General features: G+C 49.4%; 1 protein-coding gene across 2 annotated transcripts in view; it reads left to right on the top strand.

Annotated features, from left to right (window-relative positions):
* Nucleotides 1–14,646, top strand: part of LITAF (lipopolysaccharide induced TNF factor) — a 22,235-nt gene extending 7,589 nt beyond the window's left edge. The window contains exons 2-4 of one of the 2 annotated variants that reach the window (XM_021708752.1): nt 5,333–5,551; nt 10,097–10,253; nt 13,079–14,646. In XM_021708752.1, the coding sequence (XP_021564427.1) occupies nt 5,338–5,551; nt 10,097–10,253; nt 13,079–13,187 (480 nt within the window). In that variant the 5' untranslated portion in view covers nt 5,333–5,337 and the 3' untranslated portion in view covers nt 13,188–14,646. Of the gene's footprint in view, nt 1–5,323; nt 5,552–10,096; nt 10,254–13,078 lie in introns of those variants that run through there. The other variant, XM_008050433.2, reaches the window with a different exon arrangement.
* Nucleotides 14,647–16,949: the final 2,303 nt, after the last annotated feature.

Below are 16,949 nucleotides of genomic sequence, written 5' to 3'. Positions count from 1 at the left end.
CTCACCTCAGCCTCCCAAAGGCGCGGGATTATAGGCTGAGCCACCGAGCCCGGCTGAAATCTTATTTCTTAATATTTGATTTCTCATTAGGCAGACTTTAAATCATATTAAAATTAATTGGTTAGATTGAAATGTATTAATCAAATTTAAACATGATTCTGTTTTTGTCCTTGGGACAGGCGGCAGTAACGAGAACAAGACTGGGCAAGACTACTGTATCCGAGGGTTCAAGGCCACTCCCAGGCATATTCTGCAGGGCCTCGATTGATGTTGGCAAACCCCTCGCTGCCCACTTAAGAGGGTGTCTTTTTCAACAAGCAGATTTGGAGTATGGGATGTTTTCAGCTGGAAGGGACCCCAGGATCCCAAGGGGTCTTTACAGATGAGCCAGTGGGGGCCAGGTTCACACAACTGGGCATGGCCGTTCCCAGGGAAAGGCCTGATTCTCCATGGGTGGGAAATGCTTCCTTTTCCTCTCAGCTGCTTAAGTCTGGGCTGCAGTACCCCGCGGAAATGACTGAGGATCGGAAAGGATTGAGGATTTCAAGGCCACGGTGGAGCATGAAACCAAACCTGGGCCCCTTCCCAGTGTGGCTGCCTGGATCATATGCCCACAAAGCCAGGCCTGGTCACATTTCCCATCCCTAAAACATGGATTTGGGATGCCTCTCTCTGGACTTGGAGGTAGCTAATAAATGAGTCATTCTGAGATGGCGAGCACAGAAATCTCCAGCCGTTTGCATTTTCTTGGTGGATTTTGGGACAGGTGGGAAGTGGGTACAAAACCTCCTTCAACTCATTCTTCCACATGGACACCACCCTCTGGGGCCTGATCACAAAGTTAAACAACAGGAGAGGGAGGAAGGAGACTCAGTTGTTTGCTCCTTTATTCCCCCTCCCATGATGCTTCATGTAACCATGGCAACCTGGACTCTGCTGGGACCCTGACTTGGCCAGTGTGATGCCTGCTCAGTCACCTAGGGCCATCAACATAATTTTCCATTTTCCAAGGCTGTACTGTTATGTGGCAAAGCTGTAGGGTTGCCATCTTGTTAAACCCTTTCCAATGGCTTCCAGTTTGTTCCTGAAAAGGGGCAGATATGAGACCTAACTGCTAGGGTGCCAGCACCCAGGTCGCTTGAACTTGGGCAGTGAAACTTCTGTAGAGTCAGTCTGGAGCAGGAAAGAGAGAGAGAGAGAAAAAATGTGTGTGTGTGTGTGTCTTTGGGGATGAGCGGGACGAATTGCTGTTTGCTGTTCTTGCATTTTATGGGGGGGTAACGAGGAGGGGGATGGAGACAGGGGAGTGGGTGGTAGGTGGGCCTCCTGTCCCCGGAGGAAGCCAAATTAAAAAGAAATGGATGAGGAAAAACAAGAACAAGAAATGGGCCTCACTGCAGTGGCATTTCCTGGCCTTGGGGTCTGAGGGAAGGAAGGCTATGGAATTTATTTAGAGAATGTTCAAGTTGGCGGGCTATGAGTTTTTTTTGTTTGTTTGTTTCCCTATTCTGACCCATGGGTCCTCCTTTTTGGGATTATAAATGTGTTTGTGTGGCCGTTTCATCCAAAGGCAGGGCTCTAAAGAGGCAATGCCGTGACATTCTAGATGGTCCCCAGTCAAGAAGGAGGGTGGGCAGGGCCTCCCATCCCTGAAAGGTCACGGGGGACGGCTCCCACCCCCACCAGTTGGAAGGAGAGCAGGGGTTTCTGGGTGGAGGAATCCCACTGCCAGATCCAGACCGTGCGCACTTAGGACGCCTCAGACCCTGATCCCCCTCCCGGGCGCAGGGCCTGCAGTCCCGACCCAAGGGCCATTTAAGGATTCCTGTCCGCTCCGGCGTTTGCTGGTCTCGTGATTTTTTTATGAGTCAGTTTTCATAGTAAATCGCGTGGGTAGGTCTGGGTCTGTCTCCTTCCTGAAACAGGAAGGGACAGTGAGTCTTTGAACACCCAGTGTGGATTTACGTTGTCCAGAGTGCCCTGGCACCCTTTGCTGGAAGTTTCGACGAGCGCAGTCGTGGCCAGAAGCAGATGTTGGGGGTTCCCAGCCGTCTGGGAGGGCCAGGAGCTGAGCTGGGGGTGAGCTGGGACAGAGGCTTGGGGCCTGCTTCTGCATTTCTGTTACTGTGTGTCAGAGGAAACGGGCAGCGTGCCTCAAACTGCTCTTCCCGCAGCTCTCCTTTGTAGGCCCTGGACCTGTTTTCATAAGTGCCTCTGTGATCTTGTTACCCGTCATTCTGCCTCCTGCGTAGCCCTCCTCTGCAGACTTGTTGTTCCCTTACCCCGTCCCTGCACATAGGGGCCTTCTGTGCTTTGCTTCTTGCCTCTCTTACAGACGACCTGTGTCACCTGTCTCCTCTGGGGTTGGACCTTTCCTCTTCTCCATAACCTTCCATGGCTCCCACTGCTCTTAGCATCGCTGTGCCTTCAAACCAGAAAGCCAGCTTTACTGGTGATTTAACATTTGTTTAGTAGCCACATTTTTTTAAAGCACACAGAAACAGGCAAGATTAACATGTCTTACTTAACTCTGTATATCTAAACTATGACCATTTCAACACATAATCAATACACAAAGTTACTGAGATACTTTATATTAATTTCTTTGTACTAAGTTTTTTAACTCAGGAGTGTATTTATTTTAGTTTATTTGTTTTTTTGTTTTTTTTTTTTTTTAGAGACAGGTCTCCCTCTGTCACCGAGGCTGGAGTACAGTGGCATGATCATAACTTACTGTAAGCTCGAACTCCTGGGCTCAAGCAGTCCTCCTGCCCTCAAGCAGTCCTCCTGCCTCAGCCTCCTGAGTGGCTGGGACTACAGGTGCATACCACTATGCTAAGCTAAGTTTCTAAAATATTTTTTGTAGAGATGGAGTCTCACCAGGCTGGTCTCGAACTGGCCTCAAGCAATCTTCCTGCCTCCGCCTTCCAAAGCACTGAGATTATAGGCGTGAGCCACTGCACCTGGGACCCGGATATATTTTACTCTGACACCCTATCCAAGTTAGATGCTGCATTTTTATCAAAAATATTTTGATTTGTATTCAGAGTTTATCAAATTTACTTTTGAAAAAAAAAGATTCATGTATCCAAGTCGTGTAGACTTACATAAAAACTTTCCAAGAATTGTGTGCTTATTTTTCAATTGCTAATCTAATACAATTTAAAAATTGACCAGACCAGCCCCGCTCCCCCTTTTTTTGAGTTGGAGTCTCACTCTGTTGCCCAGGCTAGAGTGCAGTGGCACACTCACGGCCACCCCAGGATCAACCTGGGCTCTGGCAATCCTTCCGCCTCAGCCTTCCAAGTAGCCGGAACTACAGGCATGTACTACCATGTCCCTGGCTAATTTTTGATTTATTGTAGAGACCAGGTCTTGCCAAGTTCCCCGGGCTGGTCTTGAACTCACGGGCTCAGGCAGTCCACTCGCCTCGGCCTCCCAAAGTGCTGGGATTACAGGCTGAGCAGTCTGCAGAGAGTGACTAGAGAAACAGTACCATGATGGATGAGCCCCAATCTTTTCTACCCAGAGGTGTGTGGTGGCCCGGCCTGGGAGGCAGGGCCATGGGGAGCGACTGCTAACGGTATGGATGTAATTTCCAGGGTGCCGTTTTAAGTGCCCGTGTGCCTGGTGGCTCCTATGCTGGATGGAGCAGGTACAGACTACCCCATCTCCATAAAATGTTCCAGCTTCACCTGATAGAACCGAATCCCAGTACCTCCCAGGGACTTTCGGAGTTGTCTGGAAGCCGACCCCAAACTCTCCAGATGTTCTCGCTGTGCTTCACCCTCCATGTCCCTGGCCTGTTTCCCCTGTGAAATGAGTGCCCTTTCTTGGGTTCCTCCAGACACTTGGCTTGGTTGAGAGGCCACGCCTCCGAGAAGGGTTTCCCCCCTTCCCCTGCAGCCAGGTTCATGGCCACCTGGGCGTCCCATGGGTTCTGGATGCCTGGGCAGGCCGTGTGAGCAAGCCCCTGCGCCGTGGCTAGCTGTCTGGGGCCGGGTTCCCCATGCCTCCAAGACAGCTATGCATGGTCTAAGGCAGCGCGGGCCCTGCCAGGTTGGAAAAACAGCCGCACAAAAGCCACACAAAGGCCGCCACTGTATCCGCCTCCTGCAGCCCCGTGGCAGCTAGAGACAGGAACACCCTGGGTCTGGGTGTAATTCTAGGCGAGCTGGGGTGGGGGAGGAGGCTTTCTCTGCCCCCAAAAAAGAAAGTTGATGCCTGGCAGCTCTGGTCCTCATTTTTCAAAATGGGAACGGGTATGTTTGTGCATTTTGTTGTTTTAGAACTATAACATGACATACAAAAAAGTTCACCTGCCTTAACTGTACAACTCGAGTTGTTGTTGTTTTTGAGTTGGAGTCTCTGTTGCTCAGGCCGGACTGCAGTGGCGTGATCATGGCTCGTGACAGCCTGAGCCTCGGGCTCAGACAGTCCTTCCGCCTCAGCCTGTGAATTAGCTGGGACTGCAGGTGCACGCCACCACACCCGGCTAATTTGTAAATTTTAGTTGTTTATTTATTTTCTTTGTACAGACGAGCTTTCACTCTGTTGCTCAGGTTAGTCTCAAGCAATCCTCCTCCCCAATCAATCCAGTCCTCAAGCAATCCTCCCGCCTCAGCCTTCCAAAGTGCTGGGATTACGGCATGAGCCGCCGCACCCAGATGAATTTTTGCAAAGTGAACATACCTGTGTAACCAACCCCCAAGTGAAGAAAAGAGAACATGACCAGCCCCTCTCCTCACCATGGAAACCCCCTCCACGCAACGCTTTCCAGATCCTTCTCCCTCTCCCAAGAATAACTAACTGCCTTCCTGATGTCTGGCCTCATGGATTCGTTTTGCCTGTTTCTGACTTTCATGGTGCTGTTTATTTAAGTGTCATGTGGTGTGCATTTCTTGGCTTCGGACATCTCTTTGCTCAGGACTATAATTGTGATCGTTGGCAGTTGGTTTTTGAATGCCTTTGTCTCTTCTGTTACTCGAAACAGTAAGTGAAAACTGTGGTTTTTTGTTTGTTTTTAAGGAAGAAATACTAGATATAAAAAAAATGGGTCACTATTGGGTGATGGTTTGCGATGTAAAGAAGAAAGCATTCATATTTGGTGGACATTGTCCCTTGGGATTTTCTAGGCTTTGGCAGTGTAGGATAATTATTATTCATCTTCCCATCTGTCTTTAGAGAATCCTCCTTTCTGGCTTATGGACCAATCTGGACCTAAGTCATTTCCTCTGATTTTCTGTCTGCTGGAGAAAGGATGAGAGATGGGGAGAAGGGAAGGAGGGGACTAGCTAGATTTCTCATCCGGTGTGTTCTGTTTTTGCTTTAGGTAAAATGTCGGTTCCAGGACCTTACCAGGCAGCTGCCGGGCCCTCCTCGGCGCCATCCGCGCCCCCGTCCTATGAAGAGACGGTTAACAGCTACTACCCCACACCACCAGCCCCCATGCCAGGGCCAGCCACGGGGCTCGTGACCGGCCCGGATGGGAAGGGTGTGAACCCCCCTTCGTACTACACCCAGCCAGTGCCCGTCCCTAATGCCAATGCAAGTACGTGTGTGTTCCCTCCTCCCCGCTGAGCCCCCTGGCCGCTCCTTGGCCCTCCACCCTGGTCTTGTGGACTCTGAGAATCAGGAAAGTGACCAAAGTGGCCCTGCCAAGGATTCAGAGAAGTTGCCAGTCCAGCTAGCTTTACCCCCTTGCCCTGGAACTGCATACATCGTCTTTTATTTTAGTTTTTTTTAGTCTGTGTCTCTCTGTCACCCAGGCTGGAGTGTGGTAGCACGCTTGTGGCTCACCGCCGCCTTGACTTCCTGGGCCCAAGAGATCCTCCTCCTCAGCCTCCTGAGTAGCTGGGACGACAGGCTTACGCCACCACACTTGGCTAATTTTTAAATTTTTTTTTGGTAGAGATGAGGTCTCACTATGTTGCCTATGCTGGTCTCAAACTCCTTGCTTATGCAATCTTCCCACCCCAGCCTCCCGAAGTGCTGGGATTACAGGCATGAGCCACCACGCCTGCCCACATACATACAGTCTTTCAGACTCCACGTTGGCTGTCATAAAGCACAGGCTAGGGTCTTTCCGTGTTTGCCGTAATTGTGTGGTACGTCTCCCAGGACACAGTCAACCTTCCCAGGGAAATCTGAGAGTACAAGTTTGTGTTTCAAGGGCCCCCACCCTTTCTGCTGAGGTTGGGTGGGGACCCCCCGTCCCGAGGCTGGGCCAGGATAGAAACGGGAAGAAGAAATGGCCACGGGTGAGAAATGGTTGACCGTGTTTTCATGCCAGCTCACGTCCATGGGATAGCTTCTCTGCCTTTGAGCAGCTCCAGCATCTCTGCCCTTTGGGGTTCTTGCCACCCTAGTGTGCTTGGGTATGTCAGTGACTCAGTGTCACAGGTAGTTCAGGAAGACATCTTTGCTCAGAGAGGGGCCTGTGAATCAGACTGACTGTTCACCTGACTCCTGTGCCGCCACTTCCTTGCCTGTATAATAGGATTCACCCCGTTCCTCTGTCAATGGCTTGCAAGATGAAATGAAGCTGTGTGTGCCAGGCACTGAGTAATCATGTGGTAAAAGCGAACTGTTATTGTCATTGTTGAGTTATTTTGTCCCATGAGGTAGAAGAGGGTGAGAGACTGACTTTATTAGACTCTTTTTGATCACACCGTGATCCACAAATAATTTACTCTTGAACTAAAACAGTATTTAACAAAATTTATGAGCCAGGTACAGTGGCTTGCACGTGTAATCCCTGCTACTCAGTAGGGCCAGGAGTTTGAGACCAGCCTGGGCAACACAGCAAGATCTGGACTCTACCAAAAAAAAAAAAAAAAGGCCAGACCTGATGGCGTATATCTGTAATATCAGCGGCTTGGGAGGCTGAGGCCAGAATTGCTTGGGCCCAGGAGGTCGAGGCTGCAGTGAGCTATGATCACGCCACTGCACTCCAGCCTGGGCAACAGAGCAAGACTCTGTCTCTAAAAATAAAAGTTTTAAGATTTAATTTAGTTTAAAAATGTTCATGTAAGTGCTAAAGCAGGGCTTCTGTACTGCTTTTCTGAAGGGGGGGGTCTTTTCCATGCTTACTAAGTTTAGTTTACTCTGGCTGGTATTTCATTTTTCCCCACACATATGTTGTATAGACAACATTCTGACAACGTGAAAAGGAACAGAAGAAAGTTGTAACCACAGTGCTTGATGACTTCCCTGCTCTGGGTTTTCTCCTGGTTATTGGGACAGTCCATTCAGGTTTTCACATAGTACTCACTTCCTGGAATTCTTTTCTTTTTTTTCCTTCTTTTTTTTGAGTAGAGATCTCACCCTGTCACCCAGGCATGATCATGGCTCACCACAGCCGTGGGCTCAGGTGATCCTTCTGCCTCACCTCCTGAGTAGCTGGGACTACAGGCGCGCACCACTACATCTGGCTAACCTTTTGATTTTTTTTTTGTTTGTTTGTTTGTAAAGACAAGATCTTGCTATACTGCCTAGTGCTAGTCTTGAACTCATGGGCTCATGAAATCCTCCCACCTTGGCCTCCCATAATGCTGGTATTACAGGCATGAGCCACTACGCCCAGCCTCCTGGCATTATTTTGTGTCTTCATCCGTGTATCCACACAGTTTGCCAACTTATCTTAGCCAGCAGGGTCTACATTTCCTGGCTTGGTCAACTCAAAATCGTTGGGCACTGGGGCTCATCAAGGGGTCTATAACAAAAGGGTAGTTTACGAAGAGCTTCCAGGCACAGGGTGAGGCTCATTATAATAATCATCTTACTCTGTCACCTCCATAGTTTGTTTTGAGTCGATGACTCATTCTGTCGCCCAGGCTGGAGTACAGTGACACACTCACGGCCACCGCAGCCTCAACCTATTGGGCTCAGGTGATTCTTCTGCCTCAGTCTCCCAAGTAGCTGGAACCACAGGTGTGCATCACCACGCCTGGCTAATTTTTTGATTTATTGTAGACACGAGGTCTCGGTGCGTTGCCCAGGCTGGTCTCGAACCCCTGGGCTCAGTAAATTCTCTTGCCTCCACCTCCCATAGTGCAGGGATTGTAGGCGTGAGCCACCATGCCCAGCACCTCCGTATTTTTAATAACAACTTTATGGAGGTACCATGAAGTTCACTCTTCTGAAGTCTGCAATTCAGTAGTTTTCAGCATATTTGCAGAGTTGGGCAACCATCCACACTATCTAATTCCAGAGCGTTTCTGGCACCCTGGAAATGACATCCATACTGTTAGCAGTCACTCCCCATGGCCCCGCCTCCCAGGTCAGGCCACCACACATCTCTGGGTAGAAAAGGTTGAGGCTAATCTCTAGTCACTCTCTGCAGAGTGCCTCAGTAGAGCCATTCAGGAAGTTTAAAAGCAGGTTGGGGTCCCTGCCCCCACCTTCTTAATCAGACTCTGGGCAGGGCCCGGGGATCTGCATTCTTAATAAGCTCCCCTCACACTTCCTGAATGGTTGAGTCTGAATGCCTGATTGAGCCCAGCCACATCCTCCTCCTGGGACACACAGTCCTTTTCTTATCTCCTTTGTGGAAGAGCCTCCAGGCAATATTCTGGGAGTCTGCCCACTGTTGCTTCTTCCCTTTTTGTCATTTTTGTTTTTCTTTTTTTCTTTATGTGAATCGGCGTCTCATTTTGTCACCCAGGCTGGAGTGCAGTGGCACACTCATGGCTCACCGGCAACCTCAAACTCCTGGGCTGAAGCGATCCTCCCACATCCGCCTTCTGAGTAACTGGGACTGCAGCCATGCACCACTATGCCCAGCTTACTTTTTATTTTTATTTTTTGTGAAACGGAGTCTCACTATGTTGCCCAGGCTGGTCTTGAACTCCTAGGCCCAGGTGATACTCCTACCTCAGCCTCCCAAAGTGCTAGGATTATAGACGTGAGCCACTGTGCCTGACCCCTTTTTATTTTTTGTTATGGTAAAATACACAACATATTTTCCACTTTAACCATTTTAAGTTCAAGTCAGTGGCAGTAAGTCCATTCACCCTCTTGTATAACCTTCACCACTGGTCTATTTCCACCATCTATCTTCCTCATCTTCCCAAACTGAAACTCTATTAAACACTAATTCCCTCGTCTCTCCGGGGGCAGCCCCTGGCGACTGCCGTTCTACTTTCTGCCTCTGAATATGACTACTCTAGAGACACCTTCTTTTTTTTTTTTTGAGTTGCAGTCTCACTCCGTTGCCCAGCCTAGAGAGCAGTGGCACATTCACAGCCACCCCAGCTTTGATCTGCTGGGCTCTGGCGATCCTTCTGCCTCAGCCTTCCAAGTAGCTGGAACTACAGGCATGCACTACCATTCCCAGCTGAATTTTTTTTTTTTTTGAGTTGGAGTCTCACTCTCCTCCAGACTGGAGTGCAATGGCACGCTCCTGGCCACTGTAGCCTCAACCTGCTGGGTGCAGGCGATCCTTCCGCCTCAGCCTTCCAAGTAGCCGGAACTACAAGCGTGCGCTACCATGCCCGGCTAATTTTTGATTTATTGTGGAGACAAGGTCTCGCCAAGATGCCTGGGTGGGTCTCGAACCCACGGGCTCAGGCAATCCACTCGCCTCGGCCTTCCAAAGTGCTGGGATTACAGGCTGAGCCACCGAGCCCAGCCTAATTTTTTATTTATTGTAGAGACAAGGTCTTGCCAAGTTGCCCAGGGTAGTCTCAAATCCACAGGCTCAGGCAATCCACTCACCTCAAAGTGCTGGGATTACAGGCTAAGCCACTGAGCCGGCCTAGAGACACCTTCTAAGTGGACTCATACAGTATTTGTCCTTCTGTGACTGGCTTATGTCACTGAACCTAATGTCCTCAGGGTTCATCCACATGGAAGCAGTTATCAGAATGGCCTTCCTTTGAAGGCTGACTAGTATTCCACTGGATGGGTGGGCACCATTTTGTTTCTCCATCCATTCATTGATGGGCACCTGGGGACCTTTCCCTTTCAGCTCTTGCGAGTGACGCTGCTGTGAGCATGGGTGTACGCGCATTTCTGCGCTCCCTGTCTCTTCGTGTAATGGCGTCGTCGTGAGCCTGTGTCCTGAGTAGCCATCTTGTCCGTCTCCCTTCTGCAGTTGCTGTGCAGACGGTCTACGTGCAGCAGCCTGTCTCCTTCTTCGACCGCCCCGTCCAGATGTGCTGTCCTTCTTGCAGCAAGATGATCGTGACACAGCTGTCCTACAACGCCGGGGCCCTGACCTGGCTGTCGTGCGGGAGCCTGTGCCTGCTTGGGTGAGTCTGCTGCCTGCCTGGCCCGGGTCGCCTGCCCTTCTAGGGGTGGGAGTGGGCACCTCTCAGCTGCCCCATGATTGACATTTTGGGTGGGATCATTCTGTGCTGGGGTGAGGAGCTGTCCTGTGCATCGTAAGATATTGAGCAGCACCCCTGATTCCCACCCACTTGATGGCAGGGGCACTCCCCCCAGTGTTGTGAGCAGAAGTGCCCCTTGGGGAAGGCAAAACCTTCCCACTGCTCTCAAGCGTGTTCATGCCTGGAAGTTGCTGTCTTGTCATCTCTCCTTGCTTGTCTGCTCAAACCGCTGGCTGCATGTGGGGACAGACGTGCCAGCTGCTCACATCTGGGCAGGGTCATATTCTCAGGAATTGCTTTTCCTTCTAGATTTTCATGACGTAAGTACAATGCTTGCTTGACTCTGAGATGCTTTAAACAATCTTGATATTACAATTCTTCGTAGTAATTGCCTCAAAACTTCTTATCCTTTTATGACCCCAAATATTTTTCATTGCTCATGCCAGGGAATTACGTAAATATTTATGTCAGTACCAGGGGTGTCATATTTAAAGAGGTCGTAATTTCTGTTCTGGGAGGAAGCACAATGACATTTTTTTCCCCAGGCAGGTAAAGGTGATCTCCTTATTCCTGGCCATATGAGTCACTTGGAAAACCCTGAAGGCCTCTTTCTTCTTTGAAGGAAACCTCACTTGTGAGTTTCCTTTCGGGAATCTTCTACCGTATATGCCCAGCACATTCCTCCTCATGGTCTGCTGGAGACACGAGGTCCAGAAGGAACAGTATTCCCCTTCCCAACTGTAAAGAGAGGCTCAAAGCCCCAGAGAGCGTGATTAACTTCCCGAGGTCCCATGCTGAGTGGGGAAGGGAGGGGACGAGACAGGTGTCTCGGCACCTCCCTCTCTGTCTTCCCATGGGTCGTGGCTGTCATTTTGATTCCCTGGGCAGAAAGTGCTCGATGAAAGTTAATCGCTTTTGGAGATTTGTATTAAAACTGAATTCTATCTTTGAAATCAAGGAAAGACAGAAACTTGCCTTGGCGTTGGCCTCTACCGATCTGGCTTTTGCAATGGAGGCTGCCTTTCTGTGCCTCCCTTCACTGCATTCTTAAACGTGGTAGAGTGGGTTCAGATCCTGTCTCCCACTGACTGTGTGATTGTGGGCTAGTGACTTCACCTCTCTGTACTTTGGTTTCCTCATCTGTGAGCTGGGGGTAATAACACCCACCCCTGGGATTGCTGAGGCTAAACCAGGTGTGTCTGCTGTGCTGCTTGGAGCTGGCCGGTGCCCGGAAGCCACAGGTTAGGACTATTGCTAAATAGACCGCCCTCTTGCTTGAGCTCGGGCAAGCTTAGACAATAGGAGGAAACTTCTTTAATGAGATGGTTTCCTCATCAGGATGTTTCTATCTGATCCTGCTTTATGTCAACCAACAACTTCCTGTAAGATGTTGAATTTTAACTACACTTTTGGCAACACGGTTTGTGAGGTCATATGAAGTTCCCACCGTGTGTGCCAGTGGCGGGTTATGCAGCTGAAGAGGTGTGACCTGGGGAACTTTGTGGGGGTCGCTGTGAGAAACAGCCTCTCCATAGTGAATTTGGGGGCCCTAGGCCAGCCAGTCCCCAGTGTTTTATTGGCACCCAGCCATGCCCCTGTGTTTGTGGATTGCTTGTGCCTGTTCCCTCACTACAAGGGCATAGCCTGCCAGGGGAAACAGGGACCCCGTGCCCATTGGGGCTGAAGTGTGTACTGTCTGGCCCTTTGCAAAAAAAAGTTCATCAACCCCAGTCTAAGACTTAGAAAGATTCCTGAAAGACCCAGGACTGGCAGCCAGGGTGACAGGAAGTCCATCTGATCTTACCCAGCCCATACCTGGTAGGGGTTCTGCTCTGGTGGCCTTGTCTCTCTGGGGGGCCCACCTTTGTGTCTTCTTTTGGGAGGAAAATGTCACAAAAAACTAACAAACTGCAAACCCCAGGACTGGCTGTCTGTGGGAGGAGCCTTGGCCTCAGCCTATGTGTTACTCTCCTAGGGCTGCTGCCACAAGTGAACACAGACCTGGTGGTTTTAAACAACAGAAATTTGCTCTCTCACAGTCCTGGAGGCCAGAAATCCAAAATCAAAATGTCGGCAGGGCCTGGGTGCAGTGGCTCACATCTGGAATCCCAGCACTTTGGGAGGCCGAGGCGAGAGGATCCCTTGAAACCAGGAGTTCAAGACTAGCTTGGACAACATGGCAAAACCCCGCCTCTACCAAAAAAATTGAACGAATTAGTTGGACGTGGTGGCATGCACCTGTAGTCCCAGCTACTCAGGAAGCTGAGGCAGAAGGATCACCTGAGCTGGTCAAGGCCTTGTGAGCCATGATGGTGCCACTGCCCTCCAGCCTGGGTGACAGAAGGAGACTCCAACTTAAAAAAAAAAAAGTGTTGCAGGGCCATACTCCCTCCAGAGGATCCCGGGGAGAATCCTTTGCCTCTTCCAGTTCCTGGTGGCTCCAGGTATCCCTTGGCTTGTGGCCACATTCCTCAGTCTCTGCCTTCATCTCCACAAGGGGTCTTTCCTCTCTATCTCTGTGTCCTCCCCTCTTCTGAGGACACCAGTCGTTGAGCTTGGGGGGCCCTCCTGGGTCATCCGAGATAGTCTCATCTCGAGATCCTCAGTAGCATCGGCAAGAACCCTGACAAATGAGTTGGCGTGCACGGGCTCCTGGGGTAAGGGCATGGGCGTACGTGTTCGGGGACGCTGTCCGTGCTGCTGCGGTCGATGACATGTTCCGTGTGTGGCTTTTTCTGTCCCCACAGGTGCATAGCAGGCTGCTGCTTCATCCCCTTCTGCGTGGACGCCCTGCAGGACGTGGACCACTACTGTCCCAACTGCAAAGCTCTCCTGGGCACCTACAAGCGCTTGTAGGACACGGCCGGACCGGGAGGGAGCAGGGTGCCACGGGAGGGCCTCTCAGACCCTCAGCTAGCCCACACCTGGTGGAGTTTCTGCTCGTGTGGCCTTGTCTCTCCAGGGGGCCTGCCCTTGTGTCTTCTCTTGGGGGGGATGTCGCAAAACTAACAAACCTCCAAACCCCAGACACTGCTGCTTGGAGTCGTGCCCGGGACATGCAAAGACGGTTCCTTGAGTGTTGGCTCAAGGGTTTCCCACCTGCCCGTGACCCTGAGTCACCCCATCTGACTGTGGGCCTTGCCCATCTGAATATCTTCCTGTGATTGCCATCAGCTGGTGCCTTTTCCTGCCTCAGTGGGCCTTACTGGTGGTCTCAAACAGAAGCCATGGGCTGCCTTATTTTTGAACTTGGCTGAACCAGCCTTTGGTGCCTACTGTCTTACCCACCTGTCCTCACCCCCCATGACAAAAATCTTGCCCTATAGACTTCATGGGCTTGGCTTCTCAACTCTGCCACTGCAGACTTGCTTAGCACACATGCTCGTTTTAATTCCTTAATTTTTTCTTAAGTACAAGGAGGGGCTATGAACACCCACAGACACCCACAGACACACATCCCTGAGCATGCCAGAAGAGTCGAGCTGGCTTTGTCTCTGGCTTACCTTCACCTGTTTCTTTGTGCCGATGCCCAGCCCTGCTTCACGTGAAGGGCGTTTTTTCGTATAGGGTAATTGTAGTCACCATTTTTATAACCTCCTTCTGGTCTTAAACTCCTTCAAACATAATTTTGAACAGGGAATTTATAAAACCATTTTCTGTAACTCTGTGATTGGTGTCATTTTCCCATTTGCCAGTGCACTTTCACTTTTATTTTTTAAACAGAAAAAGAGATGGATTGTTTCCTCCACTGCCTTTGCTTGGGGCTAGTGTAGTTCTTAAAAACCTCCAACATGGAACCCTCAAAGTGGGGCCTTTTTGGGGGTCCCAGTGGTGGTAGGCTTGGAAATGTCTATCTGTGTATGTCTGGGCACCATAGTGCTGGAAGGCTCGGGCACCAGAACTTTTTCAAAAGAATTTAAAGTCCAATTTTATTTTTCAAAGACACAATCTGTTTTACCACAACAGAAGACATCTCTAGAACTCAGGCTGCAAACCAGAGAGAGTTCTGGGTTGACTGCTGTGTCTTCTTTGAGATCAAGACAAAGCTGGGCTCAACTATCAAGACTTCCTGTTTTGACAATAAATGGGCACCGGGGACTCATGTGAATAATATTGTGTAAAAATAAAACCTAGACCTTGAACGCAAATCTATATATTGGTTGAAAATTATAGTCGTAACCATTGATTGACTTTATTCATTTGGTGTTCAGAAAATTTCAGTGATTTTTTTTTTTTTGGCAATAAATATAGATACCACATAGTACTTTGGTGTTATCTACCTTTAAAAAATAAAGTATTTGGTTCACTCAGTGAACTATTTGTCAATTCTTACTGTGTGAAAAAAGATCTGTCGTGTTTCCAGCCATTGCACAAAGAACCTTTATGTGCTCTGTAGCGGTAGAAAATCCTTTCTGATACGAACTTGGGACTTGCTGAAAGTCCTGCCACGTCAAGATGACCGATGTCTAGCTGGGTGGATTGCTAGCGAGTCACATTTGAACACTGGGCTGCTGGAACCCAGTAGGCGTCATCGGTGGCAGCAAGCCACAGCTTTCAAGTTTTAATAAAATGCACAGAAGAAAGCCAGCCCATTCAGCCTCCAAACAAAACACGCTTCGTAAGATACTCAAAGGAGGGCATTGTAACACGCTGGGAATATGGATGCGACCCCCCCACCTGATGACACAGCTTTCTTTTGGAAAGTGTTATCTTGGTGTGGCTTATCTGATCATCTGAACCTTAAGTCACAATCTTGAAAAATTGCTGTTCTCCAGATCCATTGTGTGTGTGTTTGTTTCTGCTTGACAAAATTCCAGGCCATGCGTACGTAGCCATTTTGCTCAGAGGGGGGATATGTGTGATTCCAGGCTGTTATTAATTACATATGCAAAGTCTTCCAAACAAGAGCCACACTTCAAGCCCATAGAATGTGTGTGATGTGGAACTTTCATGTCGCATGCCTGGAGTATGACACATTCACTGGACATTCCATTTTATTGTTCTGAGTACAGATTTATTCATATATATTGTTACAAATTAGAAGGCTCTTTTGTCTGTTGGGGACTTGGGAGTTAGTCTTGCAAACACGGGATCTCATTCAGTTAATAAAAGACTTTAGACCTACCTACTTGGACCTCAAGAATTTTCCCAGTTTCACAAGTGGTTGTAAGTTTTGCATGCCATCACGTCCCTCTAGGCGAGGTGGCCTGATTGTAAGGGTTGACTTGTGTCTTGTTGACAAAAAGTATTCAGCTATGGTGTCTTCAATCCAGCTTTAAGCACATGACACATTTCTTGCTGACCGCAGCGTCACCCATGCACATGTTTTCTCTGGGACAACTGACTTCCAGTTGCTACTGGGGACGCTTCTCTTGGATACTGAACATTTATAAATGTGACTTCCTGTACTCACAGGCCTCTCCCAAGTGAGTGCCTGTCGTGTTTGGGATGTTAAAATCCTCTGACTTTCTAGGCTCAAGCTTTCTGTTTGAAGTAAGTGTGGACATCGGAATTTTACTTGCAGAATCCTGATTTGCATTTTGGATCTGTGTTAAGTTATGGCCTGCCTTTATGACTCAAATGTTTACAGTGAGATGTCTGTTTTTCTATAGGCACATGAGCGAATGAAAAGGAGATTTAGCAAGGGCCATGAAAGAGAGCAGGAATTTTTTTTTTTTTAGGCCAGGCGTGGTATCTCAGGCTTGTCATCTTAGCACCTTGGGAGACTGAAACGGGAGGATCGCTTGAGGTCTGGAGTTTGAAAACAGCCTGGACAATATAGTGAGACCCCGTCTCTACAAAAAAAAAAGTTAGCCAGCATGGTGACATGCACCTGTGGTCCCAGCTACACAGTAGGCTGAGGCGGAAATGTGGCCTGAGCCTAGGTTGAGATTGTGGTGAGCTGTGATTGTGCCACTGGCCTCCAGCCTGTAACAGTGAGACCCTGACTCAAAAAAGAATTTTATTTTTTTGGGGTTGGAGTCTCACTTTGTCACCCAGACTGGAGTGCAGTGGCCGCTCCCGGCCACCGCAGCCTCGACCTGCTGGGCTCCAGTGATCCTTCCGCCTGAGCCTTGCAAGTAGCCGGAATTACAGGCATGTGCTACCACGCCCGGCTGATTTTTTGATTTATTGTGGAGATGAGGTCTCGCTGCCCAGGCGGGTCTCGAACCCACAGCTCAGGCAATCCACTCACCTCAGCCTCCCAAAGGCGCAGGATTACAGGCTGAGCCACCGAGCCTGGCACGAAAAGAATTTTAAAGAAACAAGATTCTGAGGCTCAAGAGAGAAGAGAGATTTAAATGAAAATAACAACAACCAGCTCACAGTCAAGTGTAGAGGCCAGTGCATTTAAGTTGTCTTGTGACTGTCTCTGCAATATTAGGAAGATGTTCTCTCATTTAAGTACTTTCTGCCCCCCCCCCTTTAAGTTAGAGTATCATATCACTCTGTCTCCCAGGCTGGAGTGTGGCGGTATGCTCACGGCCACCGCAGCCTCAGCCTGCTGGGCTCAGATGATCCTTCTGCCTTCAGCCTTCCAAGTAGCCAGAACCACAGGCGTGTGCCACCATGCCTGGCTAATTTTTTAGTTTATTGTAGAGATGAGGTCTCGCCAAG

The sequence above is a fragment of the Carlito syrichta genome, unplaced genomic scaffold (assembly GCF_000164805.1).
Source record: "Carlito syrichta isolate Samal-C Ts95f unplaced genomic scaffold, Tarsius_syrichta-2.0.1 Scaffold145852, whole genome shotgun sequence".
NCBI lineage: Eukaryota > Metazoa > Chordata > Mammalia > Primates > Tarsiidae > Carlito > Carlito syrichta.
Note: the sequence above shows the minus strand (reverse complement) of the source record. Positions and strands in the feature narration are given on the sequence as shown.